This window comes from Anolis sagrei, chromosome 6 (genome assembly GCF_037176765.1).
Source record: "Anolis sagrei isolate rAnoSag1 chromosome 6, rAnoSag1.mat, whole genome shotgun sequence".
In the NCBI taxonomy this organism is placed as follows: domain Eukaryota; kingdom Metazoa; phylum Chordata; class Lepidosauria; order Squamata; family Dactyloidae; genus Anolis; species Anolis sagrei.
In genome coordinates this window covers 125,940,056-125,960,347 of record NC_090026.1, presented here as the reverse complement: position 1 = coordinate 125,960,347, position 20,292 = coordinate 125,940,056, and the positions used below count along the sequence as shown (strand labels likewise).

Sequence of the window (20,292 nt, the reverse complement as noted above, 5' to 3'; positions counted from 1 at the left end):
AGGCAATGTGGTTACTGTTGCCCGTTTTTGTTTTAAAATTATTTAGTTGCTTGTGCTCTCTCTATTTTAATCAGTTTTATACTTATTTATGCAATTCTTTTGACATGAAATAATAATAATGTGTCTATGCAAATATAGGTATCTGAAATCCCAAACGTCCAGTCCTAAGAATTTCAGATACATCACATGCTGATGTCCCCACATACCATATACAACATTGAGTTCTCCTTCCAAAAGGACAAAAAAATTGGATATTTTTGTTTACAAAAACAATGACAATCATCAAAATCCTTGGTAAGAACACACAATGCAATAAAACATCATGGCTGAAAGCAAAATAAAAGTATTAATTTCCTACCAAAAATTGACACGTTTCATAAAAAATTCCAAGCGCTTCAAAAAACCTTCAAATATCAGAATTTCAATGGATGCTGCTATGATACTAAAATGGCATCAAGTAGCACATATTATGAGATAGGTATATTTATTTAGCTATTTAAGATATCCGAGTGTTGTTTTCATATACAAGACTCTCCTCTCTGGAAAGAGCGTTTTCCGTAGACATCTCCTAGGCCATGTAGCCAGCATGATTACATGGAGTGCCATTAACTTCCCGCAAAAGTGGTACCTTTGAAATATATGATACCCCAAGCAATTCACAAAAGACTAACAGCAGTTTTTTTTGGACTAATTCAAGCTTTCAAGAAGCAGACCTACATTGAAAAACATATTCAGTTCTTTCTAGACCATGTTCTGTGACATTCTATAAAACAGTTTCCAGTTTTTTGCTGTGACATATGCACAGTATAACTGATCTGCATTTTTATTTGCTTTGAAGCCTCAACCCTATTATTTCACCACTGCTTAAAAAGAAATGAAAACAAATTTTATACATGAGCAATAATTAAGTCAAGACTGCAGAGGGATATTCAGCGTTTAAGTGGGATTTGACTGAATATCTGCTTGCAGAGTCAAATAGTAAAATTGATTTCCCCTCCCGGGTTTTATATCAGAAAATCTAATCTCAAGAATAGGACCAGAGGATCATCAAAATGAAATGCAAGTGTTTCAGGTCCAGAGGCAAATGTGTATCGTGCAGCTTGTAAAAATGGACATCTCCATTTAGCCAACCTTCCTGCCTGTTGAAAATATTACAGAAAGATTGTGGGAAGATGGATTGTAAGACAGGAAGCCAAAGGAAGTGATGGGATTCCTGGAAAAATAGGAAGAAGGCTTGAGTGCAATCTTAGGTTCTCAAAACAATGCTCATAGGTGGTGACTCTCTTCCACGCCAACCTGTACCAATGTAGAGACACCTGGAAGGTCAACAAGGTCTCCTGAGCCTTTGTCTAACATGAGGGAGAGGCAAGACATCACTACCATCATCATCAATTTAAATAGCATCACCATAGTATACACTTTAGGCACAAAAGAACAACAAAACAGTTCCCTATCTTCACGCTTGCTGTCTAATTAAGACATGATACAAAAGGAAAAGGGGATGGCAATGTGAGAGAGGATTGCGTCCACTAAGTACTACTGCTTCCTCTCCTCTTCCATGGCAAAAGCAGTGGCAGTTGGGATGGCAGGAGGGCATTTCACCTGCTTTGAGTCTAGACATCATAAAACTGTGCCTCTCCTTCTGTCTTTCTGAAGACAGGGCAGTGGCAATTGGGATGGAATGGACGTTGACCTTTCTGGACCTAGACAGAATGGAGTTGTGCCTGCCTCTTCTAATATGTGGACTGTGATTTATTTATTTATTTATTTACTGAATTTTTATACCGCCCCTCACAGCCTTCCGGCGACTCAAGGCGGTTTACAAGGCAAAATTCAATGCCGCCAAAAACACAATTGCAATATAAAAACTTTAACATCAATAAAATCATAACAGCTGTAATAAGAGGAGAAGATGGGGCAATGCTGACAGGGGATAGGGAAAAGGCAGAACTACTTAATGCCTTCTTTGCCTCGGTCTTCTCACAAAAAGAGAGTCTTCAACCTCAGCAAGATGGAGTGGATGAGGGATTGGAGGACATCCAACCCCTAATTGGGAAAGAAGTCGTCCAGGAATACCTGGCCGCTCTTAATGAGTTCAAGTCCCCAGGGCCAGATCAACTACACCCCAGAGTATTGAAGGAACTAGCGGAAGTCATTTCGGAACCATTGGCAACCATCTTTGAGAGTTCTTGGAGAACGGGAGAAGTTCCAGCAGATTGGAGGAGGGCCAATGTGGTCCCAATCTTCAAGAAGGGAAAAAAGGATGACCCAAACAACTACCGTCCGGTCAGCCTCACGTCGATACCGGGCAAGATTCTGGAAAAGATTGTTAAGGAAGCGGTCTGCAAACACTTAGAAACAAATGCAGTCATCGCTAATAGTCAACATGGATTTATCAAAAACAAGTCATGCCAGACTAATCTGATCTCTTTCTTCGATAGAGCTACAAGCTGGGTAGATGCGGGGAATGCCGTGGATGTAGCGTACCTGGACTTCAGTAAGGCCTTCGACAAGGTCCCCCATGACCTTCTGGCAAGGAAACTAGTCCAATGTGGGCTAGGCAAAACTACGGTGAGGTGGATCTGTAATTGGTTAAGTGGACGAACACAGAGAGTGCTCACTAATGCTTCCTCTTCATCTTGGAAAGAAGTGACGAGCGGAGTGCCACAAGCAGGGTTCCGTCCTGGGCCCGGTCCTGTTCAACATCTTTATTAATGACTTGGATGAAGGGCTAGAAGGCATGGTCATCAAGTTTGCAGACGACACCAAATTGGGAGGGATAGCCAATAGTCCAGAGGACAGGAGCAGAATTCAAAACGATCTTGACAGATTAGAGAGATGGGCCAAAACTAACAAAATGAAGTTCAACAGTGACAAATGCAAGATACTCCACTTTGGCAGAAAAAATGAAATGCAAAGATACAGAATGGGTGACGCCTGGCTCGAGAGCAGTACGTGTGAAAAAGATCTTGGAGTCCTCGTGGACAACAAGTTAAACATGAGCCAACAATGTGATGTGGCGGCAAAAAAAGCCAATGGGATTTTGGCCTGCATCAATAGGAGCATAGTGTCTAGATCTAAGGAAGTAATGCTACCCCTCTATTCTGCTTTGGTTAGACCACATCTGGAATATTGTGTCCAATTCTGGGCACCACAATTCAAGAGAGATATTGACAAGCTGGAATGTGTCCAGAGGAGGGCGACTAAAATGATCAAGGGTCTGGAGAACAAGCCCTATGAGGAGCGGCTTAGGGAACTGGGCATGTTTAGCCTGAAGAAGAGAAGGCTGAGAGGAGATATGATAGCCATGTATAAATATGAGAGAGGAAGCCACAGGGAGGAGGGAGCAAGCTTGTTTTCTGCTTCCTTGGAGACTAGGACGCGGAACAATGACTTCAAACTACAAGAGAGGAGATTCCATCTGAACATTAGGAAGAACTTCCTGAGTGTGAGAGCCGTTCAGCAGTGGAACTCTCTGCCCCGGAGTGTGGTGGAGGCTCCTTCTTTGGAAGCTTTTAAGCAGAGGCTGGATGGCCATTTGTCAGGGGTGATTTGAATGCAATATTCCTGCTTCTTGGCAGGGGGTTGGACTGGATGGCCCATGAGGTCTCTTCCAACTCTTTGATTCTATGATTCTATGATTCTAAGACATGATTTAATAAATACTAGATTTCATATGGCTATTTAACAAACTCCACCTTCCAGCCCTGATAAATTCAATGTCTGTCTTTCTGAAGTCAGGGCAATGGCAGTTGGGATGGAATAGCAGTTGGCCTTTCATTTGCTTCTGGACCTAGACAGGATGGAGTTGTGCCTACTTCTTCTAATATGTGGGTTGTGATTTAACAAAGTCCAACTCAATTTTCTGGAATGCTCTGAGACCCTTAGGCAATGCCCTCAAAAATTCGGAGCAACTGCCACAAAAAAACCTTTAGTCCAGCCTTGAGAAATACAGTGTTCGCATCCAAAGAAAAGGGGAAGGGAAAGGACCAAAGTATCAATCTTTAAAGGTACCTGGCTCTTTACAATGCCAGAAATGTGGGATATTTCATTTGGGGGGCCCAATTTTTTTTTTGAGGCAATGCCTTCATTTTGCCCAATTCTCCACTTGCTGCACTCAGATCAATCTCATCCATACCCACACCTTAATGCTGATTAGGTGAATGAATATTTCAAAGCATTTTCAGGAATGATTTGAATATGAATAGTGGAACATCCAAGGTATTATTGTTTCAGCCAGAATCCTCTTTGGCCCCTGGCCATTTCTTAGCTCCAGGAACATTCACACCATGGAAATCCCATAAGCTTTGCTCGAGACAACCTGACTGGTGCAACATGCGTCAATTAGGGGCTGTGGGACACAAAATCTGCACAATAGAAGGAAGTTCTAATTCCATCCTTGGGTTCAATGGGTATGGGAATGTTGCGTTTTGCCCAAGACGTTTCAAGGAGAAGCAACATCTGTGGTTCGCATCATGAGGAAGTGGCCATAAAGGACATGGCTGGAAGATTTATAGCCAGCTTGGCTTGGACTGAAACCTCCCTCTTCCAGGGTAAGTACCATTGCATGCACACAACCTGGAAAAACAGGCACCCCCTCCAGAAAGCTGCGTGGGAACTGATAACCAATGATACACCTTATATGGGAGCACTAGTCCATCCAAATAAGTACAGTACGATCCCCATATCCAGACGGGACGCGTTCCTGGATTTCATATGTTTATGTGAAACCATGGATAATATCAAACCCTATTATTTTCACTGGGATGGACAACAGAGGAATGGAGACTTGGGTGTAGCTTGGACAAGAGTCACTAAGGGAATAAGTGAAACCATGGATAAGTGAAACTACATTTATTGGTTTCGCAGATATGGGGGTCTTACTGTAGTGCCCATTTCCTAGTGGTGGTATTCTTGTCTCTTCACTAACGTATCCTACCCATCTCTACTCAGCAAGGCTGCCCCAAGGATCTTTACATCAGCTTTTTCCAACCTTGCATTCCCCTATGTTGCAGGACTACAACTCCCATCATTCTTGGTTGGTGGGGATGATCAGAGTCACATGCATAAATAGAATGCATTAAAGTCACAGAACAGCCTTTGCATAAATATTTCAAGAGATCTACACAAGAAGAACAACAAAAATTGTTTTCAGTAGGGGTAACTTTTAGGGCTTACATGTTGTGATATAAATATTGAGATGATTTAACAAATTGATTTCAGATAAGGCATATTGGAAACCCCCAAATTTGCCAACTTAAAGGTAATTTCACTAATGGAGATTGAGAGAAAGGAAAGTCAATTATGAGAATTGTATCTGGAGACTTGAGGTTGTAGGAACACCTGCTGTTTACATCTGCCCTTGGCACACCTGAATCTTCACAATTCTATACTTAATGCAATTTTGGCAGGTATCTGCTCATGGTTTTCATATGAATAGACAACACAGAGCAATCTGTAGCTTTGGCTGGGGTGTAGTTATGTTGGAAGGCAAAATGAGGGCATGGACACAGCAGGTTAAATTGCGGAGCGGCTGAACTTGCTGACTGAAAGGTCGGTGGTTTGAATCTGGGGAGTGGGGTGAGCTCCTGCTGTTAGACCCAGCTTCTGCCAACCTAGCAGTTTGAAAACATGCAAATGTGAGTAGATCAATAGGTACCACTTCTACGGGAAGGTAACGGTGCTCCATGCAGTCATGCTGGCCACATGATCTTGGAGACATCTATGGACAACCTTGAATTCCTCTATGATACAGGACTACAACTCCCATCATTCTTGGTTAGTAGGGATAGAAATGGAGATGAGCACCCCCCCCCCCCCCCCCCAGAGTCGGACACAACTAGACTTAATGTCAGGGGAAACCTTTACGTTTATCTAAGTTATGTTGGATGGCAAAATGAGGGTATTCTCCCTTTATTCAGAATTCTGTCCCCCAATGAATTTTTCCTCCAGTATGAAAAGGAATTGCATTAACTGAAATTTTCAGTTGAGAAAATTTAGAAATATGGTTAAAAGAGGCAGGCATAGTGACCATGAGAATGGCAATGTAGCAAATAAAAGAGCCCTTCCAATGCCAAAAAATTCAGGGACTGAAAGGAAATTTTGTTGGCATAGAGAAATATATGGAGACAATGCCCTTGTTGCAAGCTCCATAGCTACGCTGCTGAACCTCTGCAACCAATGTTTCTCATAGCTTCTTGTTGGTTCCAAAGTATGAACAAAAAATACAAGATTAGCAATTTTCTTCTGCATAAAATGCCAACACACACACGCATAAGAAAGGCGATTTGCCCCTTTGTTTACTGTAAATTTTGCTCCTGTTTGCCATTAACAAAAATAAAAGTCGCATTGTATGTTTAAAACTAGGTGGTGAGGTTTGGCACTCTTTGGTCCATGGGGTGAAAACAGCAATACTCGGTGGCTGACCTCACACTCTTTCTTCATGGCAACAGACTGTTAAACATTAACAAAACACACAATTATGGGTCAGGAACCGAAATAGAACATGGGTTGGTACAGAGGAAAAAGATCTGAAATAATTACAAGGGAAATCTTTAAGCCAGGGCAGTCGAAAGTAAAGAAAGAATGTTCCGTTTTGACATCCGTCCTTGCCACCAAGAACTGACGGTTGTTTGGCACCAAAGGCAAAAAGGTGCAATGTATAAATGAGGGTGACCTTCTAGGACTCAGGGCTGTTTGGGATGTTACATTCCTATCTGGCATCCTCAAGGTACCTTCCTGCCAATTCTAGCATCTGTCAGAAATGTGTTGGGTAAACTCAGCTCAGACTTCGGCCAAATGCTTAATTTTGGTATTTGCTTTCAAAGTAGCACATATGAAGTGGCTCAACAGATTATTTGGGAAAGGGAACTCAGACATTCAGATTCCTTTTAAAATATGCTTCCATGTCTTTTCCAACCCACCTCAGCCCTTCAAGCAAAAAAGTAGCATATCTGGATGAAGGATTCTAGTCCATTTGTCCTCCCCATTGCTGGTTTTGTCTTGAAATCTGGTGATAAAATCAATTCTATCATCTAACATTTCCTTGCCATATTCTTTCATGTCATGCTGCTCTATGCTACACAGTTCTAGTGAGTTCTTGGGATCTGCTTGGGTTAGGTTCTAGGACTCCCTGTAGATCAGTGGTTCTCAACCTTCCTGATGCTGCAATCCTTTAATACAGTTCCTCATATTGTGGTGACCCCCAATCATAAAATTATTTTCGTTGCTACTTTGTAACTGTCATTTTGCTAATGTTATGAATTGTAATGTAAGTATTTGATATGCAGGATGTATTTTCATTCACTGGACCAAATTTGGCACAAATATCTGATACTCCCAATTTTGAATACTGGTGGGGTTGGGGAGGGGGGGGGTATTGCATTTGTCATTTGGGAGTTGTAGTTGCCGGGATTTATAGTTTACCTAACATCAAAGAGCATTCTGAACTCTACTAACAATGTAATTGAACCAAACTTGGCACACAGAACTCTCATGACCAACAGAAAATACTAGTGGGCATTGACCTTGAGTTTTAGAGTTGTAGTTCACCTACTGGATTCAAACAATGATGGACCTGGACCAGACTTGGCATGGATATTCAATATGCCCAAATCTGAACACTGGTGGAGTTTGGGGGAAATAGACCTTGACATTTGGGAGTTGTAGTTGCTGGGATTTGTAGTTCACCTACAATCAAAGAGCATTCTGAACCCCACCAACGATGAATTAGGTCAAAATTTCCACGTAGAACCCCCATGAGCAACAGAAAATACTGTGTTTTCTGATGTTCTTTGGTGACCCCTCCGATGCCCAGGTTGAGAAGGGCTGCTGTAGATAACAAAATCCATGGATGCTCAGGTCCCATGGATGAATAACAAAGGCTGATTGCATTGTTTTAACTTCGACGTTAATTGCCATAGTTTCATCCTTTGGAATCCAAGGATTTGCAAGTATAAGGGAGAGAATGTATAATTTCAAGTCAGAGTGTGTCAATGCCTCACTAAACTCCAAATCCCAGGATTCTATAGGATGAAACTAGACAGCTAAAGTGAAATAATAGTGCTACTACTGTGCAGTGTGACTTGATCCCTGTCCCTCACTTTGTATGCCACCTGAAGATCTATTGACAATATATCTGGAATACTGAAGTGCTAACATCATTTGGATGAAGAAAGGTGTACCTTACATCTTATGGAATGCACCACAACTGAGCATATGGTGGAATGCAAATGCTAAGAGAAACACTTCTGTTTAGAAGCGAGTCAGAGACATTTTCAAGAAGGTAAGTGTAGCTGCAAATTCAAAATGACTTGAGTATTGAGACCGGGGTAACGTGATGGATGAGACAGAATCATATTTTCCATGGATTAGAACAGAGTGGGTTTAATTGACCAAGCAGCTTTTCTTGTTGACCTTCAGTGTTCCTGACACTCAAAGCAATTTTCTTGTTGCTATTGTTTTCTTTTCTGCGCTTTAAAAAAGATGTACCCTTTTTTTCTTTATTTTTTTCAAAAATACCCCCACCACCCATTGTTTTCCTCATCCTCTGAAAAGTAACCCACAGCAGAAGGGGAAAAGTTTAAAAGTTTCAAGAAATCTTTGTGATTCAAAGCAGGGATGGTTATTTTTACTCTACAGGGAATGCATGTTCAAAATGAATTCAGGGTTCAGGAGAAATTTCTCATGCCACACACTCAATGCCACGTTTGAACCATCTCAGTCCAAAAGGTGAAGTGGACTTTTTCTCTTGTTGATCTATAGGGCAGGATAGGAAAGAATTGGTGGAAACACCAGGCAATCAGAATTTGGCAACAAACAACTTGTTTGCTCCTGGGGATAGCGGGCTCATCTTTTGGAGGCATTTAAGTAGAGGTTGTGTGGCCATTTGCCACTGCAGTTATATCTTCCAGTCATATCTCGATTTCCCAAAGTCCCATATGATATTCTTGCAAACGTTCAAAAAATATGGGGTAAGGCAACATTACTGTTGGGTGGTTGACCAACTGAATAAGAGTGTTTAGTAATGGCTCCTCCTCAAACTGGACAGAAGTGACCAGTGGGGTGCCATAAGGTTTGGTCCTGAGCCCAGTGATATTTCAACATCTTTATCAGTGACTTGAATGATTGAATCAAGGACATGCTTATTACACTTGCAAATTACTCCGGAGGACAGGATCAATATTCAAAGTGATCTTGAGAAAGGGGCCAAATGCAAAATAATTATTGCAACAGGATGTACGATAGGGCCCAAAATGTATTTTAGAAAGGCATACACATGTTTCATCATATCACATGCTATGACTAAGAAATCTTAAAAGATAATGTGTTGTTGAAGGCTTTCATTACTGGAATCACTGGGTTGCTGTGAGTTTTCCGGGTTGTATGGCTATGTTCCAGAAGCATTCTTTCCTGACGTTTCACCCACATCTATGGTAGCCATCCTCAGAGGTTGTGAGGTCTGTTGGAAACTAGGCAAGCAAGGTTTATATATCTGTGGAATGTCAAAGGTGGGAGAAAGAACTCTTGTCTGCTTGAGGCAAGTGTGAATGTTGCAAATGGCCACCTTGATTAGCCTTGAATGGCTTCCTGCCTGGGGGAATCCTTTGTTGGGAGGTGTTAGCTGGCCCTGATTGATTCTTGTTGGGAATTACCTTGCTTTTTGACTGTTGTTCTTTATTTACACTTCTAATTTTAGAGGGTTTTTTAAAAAATAGATTTTGTTCATTTTCATGGTTTCCTCCTTTCTGTTGAAATTGTCCACATGCTTGTGGGTTTCAATGGCTTCTCTGTGTAGTCTGACAAGATGATTGTTAGAGTGCCCAGCATTTCTGGATTCTCAAATAATATGCTGTGTTCAGTTTAGTTCATCAGGTGCTCTGCTATGGCTGACTTCTCTTGTGAGATATACTGGAGGTGAGACCCAAGCTTAAACAAAAATTTCATTTATGTCAAGTATGCTGTTTACACATAAAACCTGAAGATAATTTTATACATTTTAAATAATTCTATACTTGGAACAAAGTTTATGCACTTTGAACCATCAGAAACAAAGATATTACTTATCTTATTCTCTTAGCCACCCATAGAAACAACTTTGGGTTTTGGAGTATTTTGAAAGTCCATATAAGGAACGCTCAACCTGTATTTGTGTTATTTATTGTGTGTTTTTCACTAAAATGAAAGAAACCATTATATATCAATAAATAAAGCTCAATTCTTTCCTGAATGTCCAGGCAACTTCGATTTGGCCTACATGTGAACCCACCTGCAAACACTCCATAGGCTTCTCAACACACTTTCCAAACTATGCCAGCTATGTCTGATTCCTGCCCCTCACTCCACCTGTGCCAGAAACTTAGTGGTACACATTTTTTGTGCAACAAAAAGTGAAGGCATCTATCTTCCATCACTTGTCTAAGCTGAAGGGAAGATTATGCTAGGTGCAATTAAAAAACACTTAAGAAAGTACAGCTTGCTCCTTCCAGTGCTGGCCAGCCACTTTGAAAAACAGCATTTTGTTCTCCCGAGTGATAAGGGGAAATCTCATTAAGCTGTCTTAATGTAAACAGCAGATAAGGCCTGGAGTAGTTTTCTCCCCCTCAAACAGGCAGAGTCATTTCCCAGGTATTTTTTATTCTCTCTGAAGTCATTATTATTATTATTATTATTATTATTATTATTATTAGAAACATAACAAGATCAGTACACAGCAAACAAGATCACTATGCTGGCTGCTGTATTGGATCACACGTCGTATACTTCCCAAGTGTCTAGGACAGTGTGATGTATTAGTGAATTATTATTATTATTATTATTATTATTATTTGAAACACAACAAGATGAGTTCACAGCAGACACTCTGCTGGCTGTTGTATTGGATCACACGTCGGACACTTCCCAAGCATCTAGGACTATGAGATGTATTGGTGAATAATGCGTGCAGATCCCAGTAAGGTGGTCTTCTGCAGCTGGCAGATGGTAATTTTGTCAGTGCCAATTGTGTTTAAGTACAGGCCAAGGCCTTTAGGCACTGCACCCAGTGTGCCGATCGCCACTGGGACCACCTCGACTGGCTTGTGCCAGTTTTTACAGTTTGATCTCTAAATCCTCATATCGTGTCAGCTTTTCCAGTTGTTTGTCTTCAACGCTATCGCCTGGGATTGCAACATCCACGATCCATACTTTGTTTTTTAACACTTCTTCTTCTTCTTCTGCTTCTTCTTCTTCTTCTTCTTCTTCTTATTATTATTATTATTATCTGGAGTCCTAGGGGTGCATCTACACTGTAGAATGAATGTAATTTGATACTACTTTAATTGCCACATCTCAATGCCATGGAATTGTGGGAGTGGCAGTTGTTAATGGTCTTTAGCCTTCTTTGCCAAAGAGGGCTGGTGCTTCCCTAAGCTACAACACCCATGATTACATGGCATTGAACCATCAGTTAAAGTGGTGCCAAATGGAATTCATTCTACAATATAGATGTACCCTTATCCACAAAACATAGGATGAATGCTGTTCTCTCTCAGCCTCAGCCATGATCCAGTCCTACTATCTGTAACAAAGACTTCGATAATATTTAATTGTTATCCCTTTTCTCAATATGGTGGTGATAATGAGTTCAAGATCTAATCAATGTGCATGAAAGGATCCACAGAATGGTAACAATGGTGGGGCAGGCACAGGTCATTGGTGACTTGTGTGGGATTATTAAAGAACAACGCTCTCTACGTGGGGCTGCCCTTGAAGACGGCCCGGAAGCTTCAGCTAGTCCAGCGCGCGGCAGCCATGTTGTTAACAGGAGCAGGACGCAGGGAGCATACAACGCCCTTGTTGTTCCAGCTCCACTGGCTGCTGATTTGCTACCGGGCCTAATTTAAGGTGCTGGTGCTATCCTACAAAGCCCTAAACGGTTCCGGCCCAAAGTACCTTGCGGACCGCATCTCGGCCTATGAGCCCACGAGGACCTTGAGATCATCTGGGGAGGCCCTTCTCTCGATCCCGCCTGCCTCACAGGCACGTTTGGCGGGGACGAGAGAGAGGGCCTTCTCGGTGGTGGCCCCCCGGCTGTGGAACTCCCTCCCTGCTGACATCAGACAGGCGCCCTCCCTTATGGCCTTTCGTAAGGGCCTGAAGACATGGCTTTTCGAGATGGCATTCAACTGAGTGCTATGTTACTGGAAATGACAACCGGAATGGATTACGACTACGAGATTGATTATGATTCCATGATAAGAAGGAGCGGATTATTTTAGTATAATTAGATGTTGTGTATTAGTAATATGTTAGTTTTGTTGTCTTGGCTTATTGTAAATTGTCTTTTATGTGCTGTACACCGCCACGAGTCGCCCTAGGGCTGAGAGCGGCGGTTAATAAATGCAGGAAATAAATAAATAAATAAATAAACAGCATAGAATGGCCTCTGTTGTTATACCTGCATATTCATTTCAGCCACTTTGGTCTCCTTCAAAATACACAAATTATTTCAAATTATGCATGTTGACATCACTTTTTATCACCATGACTCCACTAGGTACAAACTTTAAATGTCTGGGTGAAGCTCTACAGATCTCCTACAGAGAATTCCAAATACCTCATGAAACTACAAATCCCACAATTTGTTAAGATAGTAGTATGAGAGTACAAAAAATACTTCCTGAAGAATTGGAATAAAAAGTACATAACTTATGATGTGAATAACATCATGCTTTCATATGAGAGTAAAAACACATCCTGATCTTTGGCAACTGGCCATGATGGCTGAGGGGTTCTGGGACTTGTAGTTCAAAAAGGACCCCCACTCCATCTGTGATTGGCAATGTGCATAAAAAAGTACAGACTGGAAGGAACATGCACATTATTACTGTACATCTGAGACCACAAATGTGGACGTGCCAAAGAGGAAGGTCTAGGGCAGACTGTTTTTTCTAAAAAGCCTGGCCTAAAGAACTTAATCTATGGTGAGCTGGAATATACATGGAAACATCAACTATGTCATATATCTCCCCATTACATCCCAGAGGCTTAGGAGCCCATGACGCCTGTCAGAAGAAATGCAAAAATACTCACCGATCGATGGATCTTGACAATATCACAGACAACGTCAGAAGGATGCACCCATATGGACCGAATTCAAACTGGAAGTGGGGAGGAATGACATGGTGGTTAGATACCTTTCAAATCAAACAACCAACAATCTATGTACAGTAGAGTCTTGCTTATTCAACATAAATGGGCCGGCAGAACGTTGGATAAGCAAAAATGTTGGATAATAAGGAGGAATTAAGGAAAAGCCTATTAAACGTCAAATTATGATTTTACAAATTAAACACCAAAACATCAGGTTTTACAACAAATCAACAGAAAAAGCAGTTCAGTACACAGTAACATCATGTGGTGATTATTGTATTTACGAATTTAGTACCAAACCATTGCAATGTATTGAAACAGCTATGGATCTGGGGAGGAGGCAGACAGCATTGGATAATACAGAACATTGGATGAGTGAAGGTTGGTTAAGCGAAATTCTATTGTATTGTGAATTTTATTCTTAAAGAATATTTCACCATCATTCTTCAAATACAAAAGTACTAACCTGAAGATATGTTGTAAATTATTGGCTGTTTTCAGTATCACATAGCACAATGTGGTTTCATGCAGGGAAGACAAACAATACATTTTGCTGGACTACAACTCCCACACACACCCTTGCCCCCCCCCCCCCAGGCCATGTTTTTTGGAGCTGAAGTTTCAACAACTGGAGCGTGAAAAGCTTCCTGTCCCTTGGTTAAAGGCTTGTTTAGTGCTCAGAAGGATTTGTAAAGGTTTCCCCCTCATATTAAGTCCAGTCGTGTTCGACTCTGGGAGGTGGTGCTCATCTCTATTTCTAACCCTGAAGAACCTGTGTTGTCTGTAGACACCTCCAAGGTCATGTGGCTGGCATGACTGCATTGAGTGCCATTACCTTCCCATCAGAGTGGTACCTATTGATCTACTCACATTTGCATGTTTTCAAACTGCTAGATTGGTAGAAGCTGGAGCTAACAGCGGGAGCTCACGCTGCTCCCCGGATTCGAACGCATTGAGGCCCCATATTTAGAAATGCAGAAAATTAAAGGCAAAACAGCTTTCCACATCTCCTGGGATTAGGGCACAGGGTCCCGTGAATTGCATAGGGATTTCTTAGGCACAGAGTACTCAGAGGTGGTTTTTCCCATTCTTTCCTCTAAAATATAGCCTACAGTATCTGTTTTCTCTTGGTGGTCTCTCATCCAAGTATAACTAGGGTTGACTGTGTTTAACTTCCAAGATCTGGTATCTTTAGAACATTTAGGGTTAATCCCAAATGAGCCCTTCTATACACTGAGATGGCATGCGAAGAGCCTTCTTTGTGTGTTCCACCATCAGAGCACAGCCAGGTACTGATGCAATGATATACTCTTAACTGACTCCCTGTTTATGTGCTTCCTTGCCTAGATGACTTTTTAAAATGTGTATGAATAATTAATAAAATATATTTTAATCTAGTTAAATTTTTGCTTTAATTTGCATACCAATGTCTTCTTTATTGTAAACTGATTTGAGCCCTAAAAGCAGTGGGACAGAAATAAAGCAAAGTGACCCAGCATGGCGCAGTTGTTTGAGCACTGGGTTACATCTCTGGAAATAAGGTTCAAATCCTTGCTTGGCCAAGAAAGCACAATGCAAGTCACATAATCTCAGCCCTAGAAAACCCCACAATATGTTTACCTTAGGGTCACTATATGTCAGAAATAATGTTAAGGCATAAAACAACAACAACAACAACAAGCAGGTTTTCCTATTTTTGGCAACATGAGAGCTTCTTAAGAGCTTTTAATGGAGTTTGTTGGACAATGTTTGGTTACAGCAGCTGTGAAAAATTATTCCTTAACATTAATGGACTCTGTTGCAATTTTTATTGTGTTCTGTTCTTTCATTATTTGACTTTTGGTTTTTACAGCTTAGTTCTGCAAACTGTCATATAACTTTAGCCTATAAAGGATTAAAAGCAAGGAATAAACAGTTGAAATAAGCAAACAGAACAAAATGCTTTTGCATCAAAATACCTTTGTACTTTGTTCTGGTAAGAGCAAAACATGACAACATTATTTATATGGATGACAGAGACCCTATAATTTTTCCGCAAGCATGATCAGTGACTTCCAAATTCTGAGAGCCATGTTCTCCAATAATATCTTTTCTAAGTTGTGAACAAAGTTATCAGAGAACTGAAAGAAGGGGCCCATTTACTGGCTGGGTTCCATACCTGATAAATATTTTGTTGCAGAAATGTCACGAGGTCTTCATATCTTGTGACAGAGTACAGCAGCAGCTGTGAAGGAAGAATCGAGAGATGAAATTTGGGGTGGAAAAAATGAAATATAAAGATAGAGATATCATCTCCCCCCCCCCCTGTTTTTTTTTAAAAAAGGTTGGATTAGCATATTTTGTGGTAAAAATTCCTGTTAGAATTGACTACAATATGGTGGGCAACTGGTATCCATTATGATTTGCTTCCAGGACTCTCTATGCATACCAAAATCCAAGGCTGCCCAAGTCCCAGTATATACCATGGCATAATGTATATTCCATTATATACCATTGCAAAAATGGTGTATGTTATAAAACATGGCAAAATCAAGGTTTGCTTTATAGAATTATATATATTTTCAAGGTGTGGTATTGCTGAATCCATACGTACTGCATCCATCATATTTCCTACTCAGAAGGCAACAGTTCTCTGAGATCTCTGCCTAGTAAAGCATTTTTCCCTTCATCTTCCATCAAATCCTTTTAGCTAGAGATGCAAAGGGATGTTCTCTATGTCCCACAAGCTAAGGCCCTTCCTCCTGTATTTCACAAGGGATAGAGGTTCTCCCCCACGATCTGTAGTGAAGTACAGGAGTATGACTGTGTCTCTCTTGCTTTTGCAATATGATCTAACAAGACTCCACATTAATGTATATTGTTTTAAAATGCTTATTTATGTTTATTGTTTTATATATATGTTTTAATTGCTGTTGCTTTGTATTGTATTTAATATCTTGGAAGCGACTTTGGGTCCCTTTGTGGGAGAAAAAAGGGGATATAAACAAAAATTATTATTATTATTATTATTATTATTATTATTATTGCTCTTCATCCTTGCATGGGAAGAACTGATGCTCTTGTTGGGTGAGAGGGCTTATTAACAAAAGACCTTCCTTATAAATGAATAGCATTATCTTTCTTAGGAGGTTTTTCTTTGTAGTAAAATATGGTTGCACTATTTACAAGAACAAGGTTTCCACAATATAAATGAAGTTCTTTATACCTCCTTCTTTGCTTCCATGCTGGGCTTCTTTCCCATGCAGATAAATAGCTTCGCTCTCACAGAGACTCCTCTCACAGTGAACTTACACAGGAGCTTTACGCAATAGCTTTACACACAGCAGCCTTCACAATGGAGCTTCACACATGAGACATTCAGCCTCTGAGAGCTACCTCATACTGAGGCTCTCTCACACTGAGGCCTTCCTCCTACAGAGGCCTAATCACGCTGAGGCCTTCTTCATACTGAGGTTGCTCTCATACTGAAGCCTTTTCGCATTGAGGGCAGCTAACACTAAACTACAGGCAAAACTGGTTATATTGAAGTGCAGCTTTTGCTGAGTCATTGCATCCATTTAAACCTTTCAGTGCTTGAACAACATTTTTGTAATTAAAAATACCTAGTTAATTTTTAATATTTCTAACAGCTCTGGTCTTCAGCCAGATAGCAGCCACCTTATTTTGAATGAGATTAACCACACCTTGAATGTAAATAAGTATGGTTGTTCACAATCTCAACATTTTGGGGAGAAAGAAAGACAATCTGCCTTTGTTCCATTACATGTCTCTGTGTATAATGTGTAGCTGGAGGGAAGTGTGATCAAATTCCTTTGGAAATAGTACTGTGAGATTCACCAACAGATGCCTATGTGCGCACCAGAAACAACAGGAAGTTGGTTAAGTCATAAGGCCCATGAAACGTCATCTAGCTTCTCACCATTTCCCAGGTCTCTTACATTCCCCAGTTCTTCTTTGATTACAAAGGGCTGGAAACATGCTTGCCCAGTTTGATGGATGGATGAGGTTCTGGTACACAAGAGATAACAAATCCCACCCACTCTCAATGAGAGGAAGAGCAGTCTCGTCTCCTGTGTTTACGCGTACGTGAGAAAAGGTTAAAACATATTCAAATAATGTGTTGAACATCTAGATAAAATGGTACCGTTTCCAAGATGCCGTCTGTTTTGTATTTCCCTGCAGGGGTGAACTGTTGCATTCCTGAGCACCTACATGGATAAAGAAAACAGATGTAGAAAGCCATGAGCATCTGGTGGGCCCATCTCCTCTCGATGGCAAGAGAGTTCAACAGGAATAGACCCCACCCTTCGTATTCAGCATGCACTCATGTGGCCCTGAGCCTTCTCATTTCCTCGGAACAGGGCGCTTAAGTCAAAAGGCTTTGCTTAAAATCTTAAAGATCTTCTAAAGCACAGCCAACATCTGTGTGTATGTATGCCTACAAATTGCCTGTTGACTTATATTGACCCTATGAGTTTTATAGGGTTTTCTCAGGCACGAAACATTGAAAAGTGGTTTTCTCAGTTCTTTCCTATGAAATGTAGCTCACAATACCCAGTGTTTCTTGGTGGCCTTCCATCTAAGTACTAAACAGAGCTGGCTCTGCTTTGGTTACAAAGATCAGGTGCAATCTGATGCCTTTAGGGCAGGCCTGGGCAAACTTTGGCCCTCCAAGTGTTTTGGACTTCAACTCCCATAATTCCTAACAGCCAGAAGATCAATCTAATTGTGCCATTCTGAGCCTGGAAAACAGACTGGAACACAGTGGTTCAAGTGGACTGCAATGGAGGCAGTGGAGTTTTCCCAGGAAAGTCCACTAAATGTATCATATATATACATGTATAAATGCACCTTTTACTCACAAGGTAACTATTGCTTTCTCATTGCCACCGGCACGCCATAAAATGGCAGCGAGAGCCAAGGTGAGGCATTTGGTCCTTTGCTCATCTGACGGCTGGAGGCTCCTGGTGGTCCAAGAAAAAAAGAAAGAAAACAGAACAGAATGAGTATCCCTTGTCCAAAATTTACCATATTTACAATGATTTGCACATTTCTTCCACTTTGAAATAAATTTTTAAAAGGAAAGTTCAAGGGGATGAACTGGGAGAAACCAAAAGTAACAGATTTGTCAAGCCAAGGATGGGAATCATGTGGCCCTCCAGATGTTCTTAGACAATAGCTTCTAGGATGAATTGTCCAGCTACACATCTGGAGAACATTTGGTGGGCTGTATAACTGCATTTGTGTGTTTAAGTATGTGTGTTATACTATCAATATTATGATGCACTCAGTTTTATGAGGGTTATGTTCTTGGTATGTACTGTACTTGTAAAACGTGCAGTGGGTATTGGCTTAAGATGAATAAATTTGGTTTTACTTGACTTAACTGTGTTCCTGCTGAGTTCTAACAGCCTCTTCTTTTCCTCCCTGAAGACACCTAACATATTACAGCAACTTGGCAGACAGGTAGAACATAGAATCATAGAGTTGGAAGAGCCCTTGTGGGCCATTCAGTTGAACCCCCTGCCAAGAAGCAGGAAAATAGCATTCTAAGCACCCCAGCAGATGACCATCCATCCTCTGTCTAAAAGCCTCCAATTAAGGAGCATCCGCCACACTCCGGGGCAGAGAGTTTCACTGCTGAACAGCTCTCACAGTTAGGAAGTTCTTCCTCGTGTTCAGGTGGAATATCCTTTCTTGTAGTTTGAGGCCATTATTCAGCGTCCTAGTTTCCAGGGCAGCAGAAAACAAGTTTACTCCCTCCTCCTTATGACTTCCCTTCACATTCTTATCCATGGCCCTCATCATGTCTCCTTTCAGCCTTCTCTTCTGCAGGCTTAACATGCCCAGCTCTTTAAGCCACACCTCATAGGGCTTGTTCTGCAGACCCTTGTCAGCATCTCTCTTCAACAGGCTTTTAATGTTTGATATTGCTGTTTTTAAATTGTTTTAAATTGTTTTTAAATTGTGTTAGATTTTAGCCATTCTTGTAAGCCGCTCCGAGCCCCAGGGGAGTGGTGGCATATAAGTTCAAATAATAAATAAATAAATAAAACTGTGGTGCCCAGAATTGGACAGAGTATTCCAGATGTGGTCTAAGCATGGACAGCATGACTTCCCTGGTTCTAGACACTATACTTCTATGTATGCAGGCCAAATTTTCATTGGGTTTTTTTTATTATTATCTTCAGTGTGTGGATTTCTTTTTACCATTTCTGAAGAATTTAAAAGTTTTTGCAAAAATAGAATTTTTAAAAAAAATGAAATGCAAGAGTAAGCAAAAAATTGCATGCTTGACTATTTCTATTCTATGAAAAAAGATTAAATTTTAGTTAGGCAGAAAAAAAATGCTACCAAAGCCATCGAAATGTTCTCTTCCAGGCAGCTATGAAAGGTACAAGAGCCCTACCCTCCTCTGAAACTATATCCCTAATGCCCTTTCTATTTTGGAGTTCCAGTTCAAAGAACAACACTCTTTGTTTTTCTATAAGCCCAATTGATTTCTACAAAGGACAAAGAAATCAGAGCAAGTGGAAAAAAGGGTACACTAGGGTGGGGACAAACGCTGTCTGTAAATAGCCAATGAGTCCAAATGAGAAGGGAAAGGAAGTATTTAGCGTGTCCTAAAGGTTAAAAGCAGAAATAATGGGATGACATTAGAGGAGAACCATTTCAAATGCCAGGAAATAACACAGCCTTGGACAGCGAGTTCTGTAGGATGTGGAAGCATGCACTTGGGCTGTGGCAAAAAAAGCTACATTAGGAGAGGTCTACATTCTGCAGACAGCTTGTGGGGAAATAAATGGACATTAAATGAAAATGTTGGCCTGCTTGGCTTTTTGCATATCTCCATAAACCTAAGTCATATTCCCACTGTGAGGTATTTTAACAGACTTCTCAATTTTTGGAGTTTAAAATACAGAGCAAGTGACACTAAAATTGAAGAATTCTGTGCAGATTTACTTTAGTCCATGATGAACCTGAGTTGTGACCCCACACCTTGTAGGTGCAGATCGTGGATATGGTCTTCATACTCCCCCTGCTCCCCCTTACTCCAAGCAGATCAAGGATGGAGAGCTTGTTATCCCATGGTTTCTTGGTTCCCATGACCTTTGTGAAACATGGCCAATAGTGAGGAATAGTAGGTGTCATGGATCAATA

The 20,292-nt window shown here is 40.9% G+C and overlaps 1 protein-coding gene across 1 annotated transcript in view; it reads right to left on the bottom strand.

Annotated features, from left to right (window-relative positions):
- The window catches only part of MINDY4 (MINDY lysine 48 deubiquitinase 4), an 87,664-nt gene that overhangs the window by 21,621 nt on the left and 45,751 nt on the right, over positions 1 to 20,292 (bottom strand). The window contains exons 10-13 of the mRNA XM_060782648.2: positions 17,994 to 18,095; positions 17,276 to 17,339; positions 15,290 to 15,355; positions 13,072 to 13,139 (exon numbers count right to left, since the gene is read on the bottom strand). Coding sequence (XP_060638631.2) covers positions 13,072 to 13,139; positions 15,290 to 15,355; positions 17,276 to 17,339; positions 17,994 to 18,095 — 300 coding nt within the window. The remainder of the gene's footprint in view (positions 1 to 13,071; positions 13,140 to 15,289; positions 15,356 to 17,275; positions 17,340 to 17,993; positions 18,096 to 20,292) is intronic.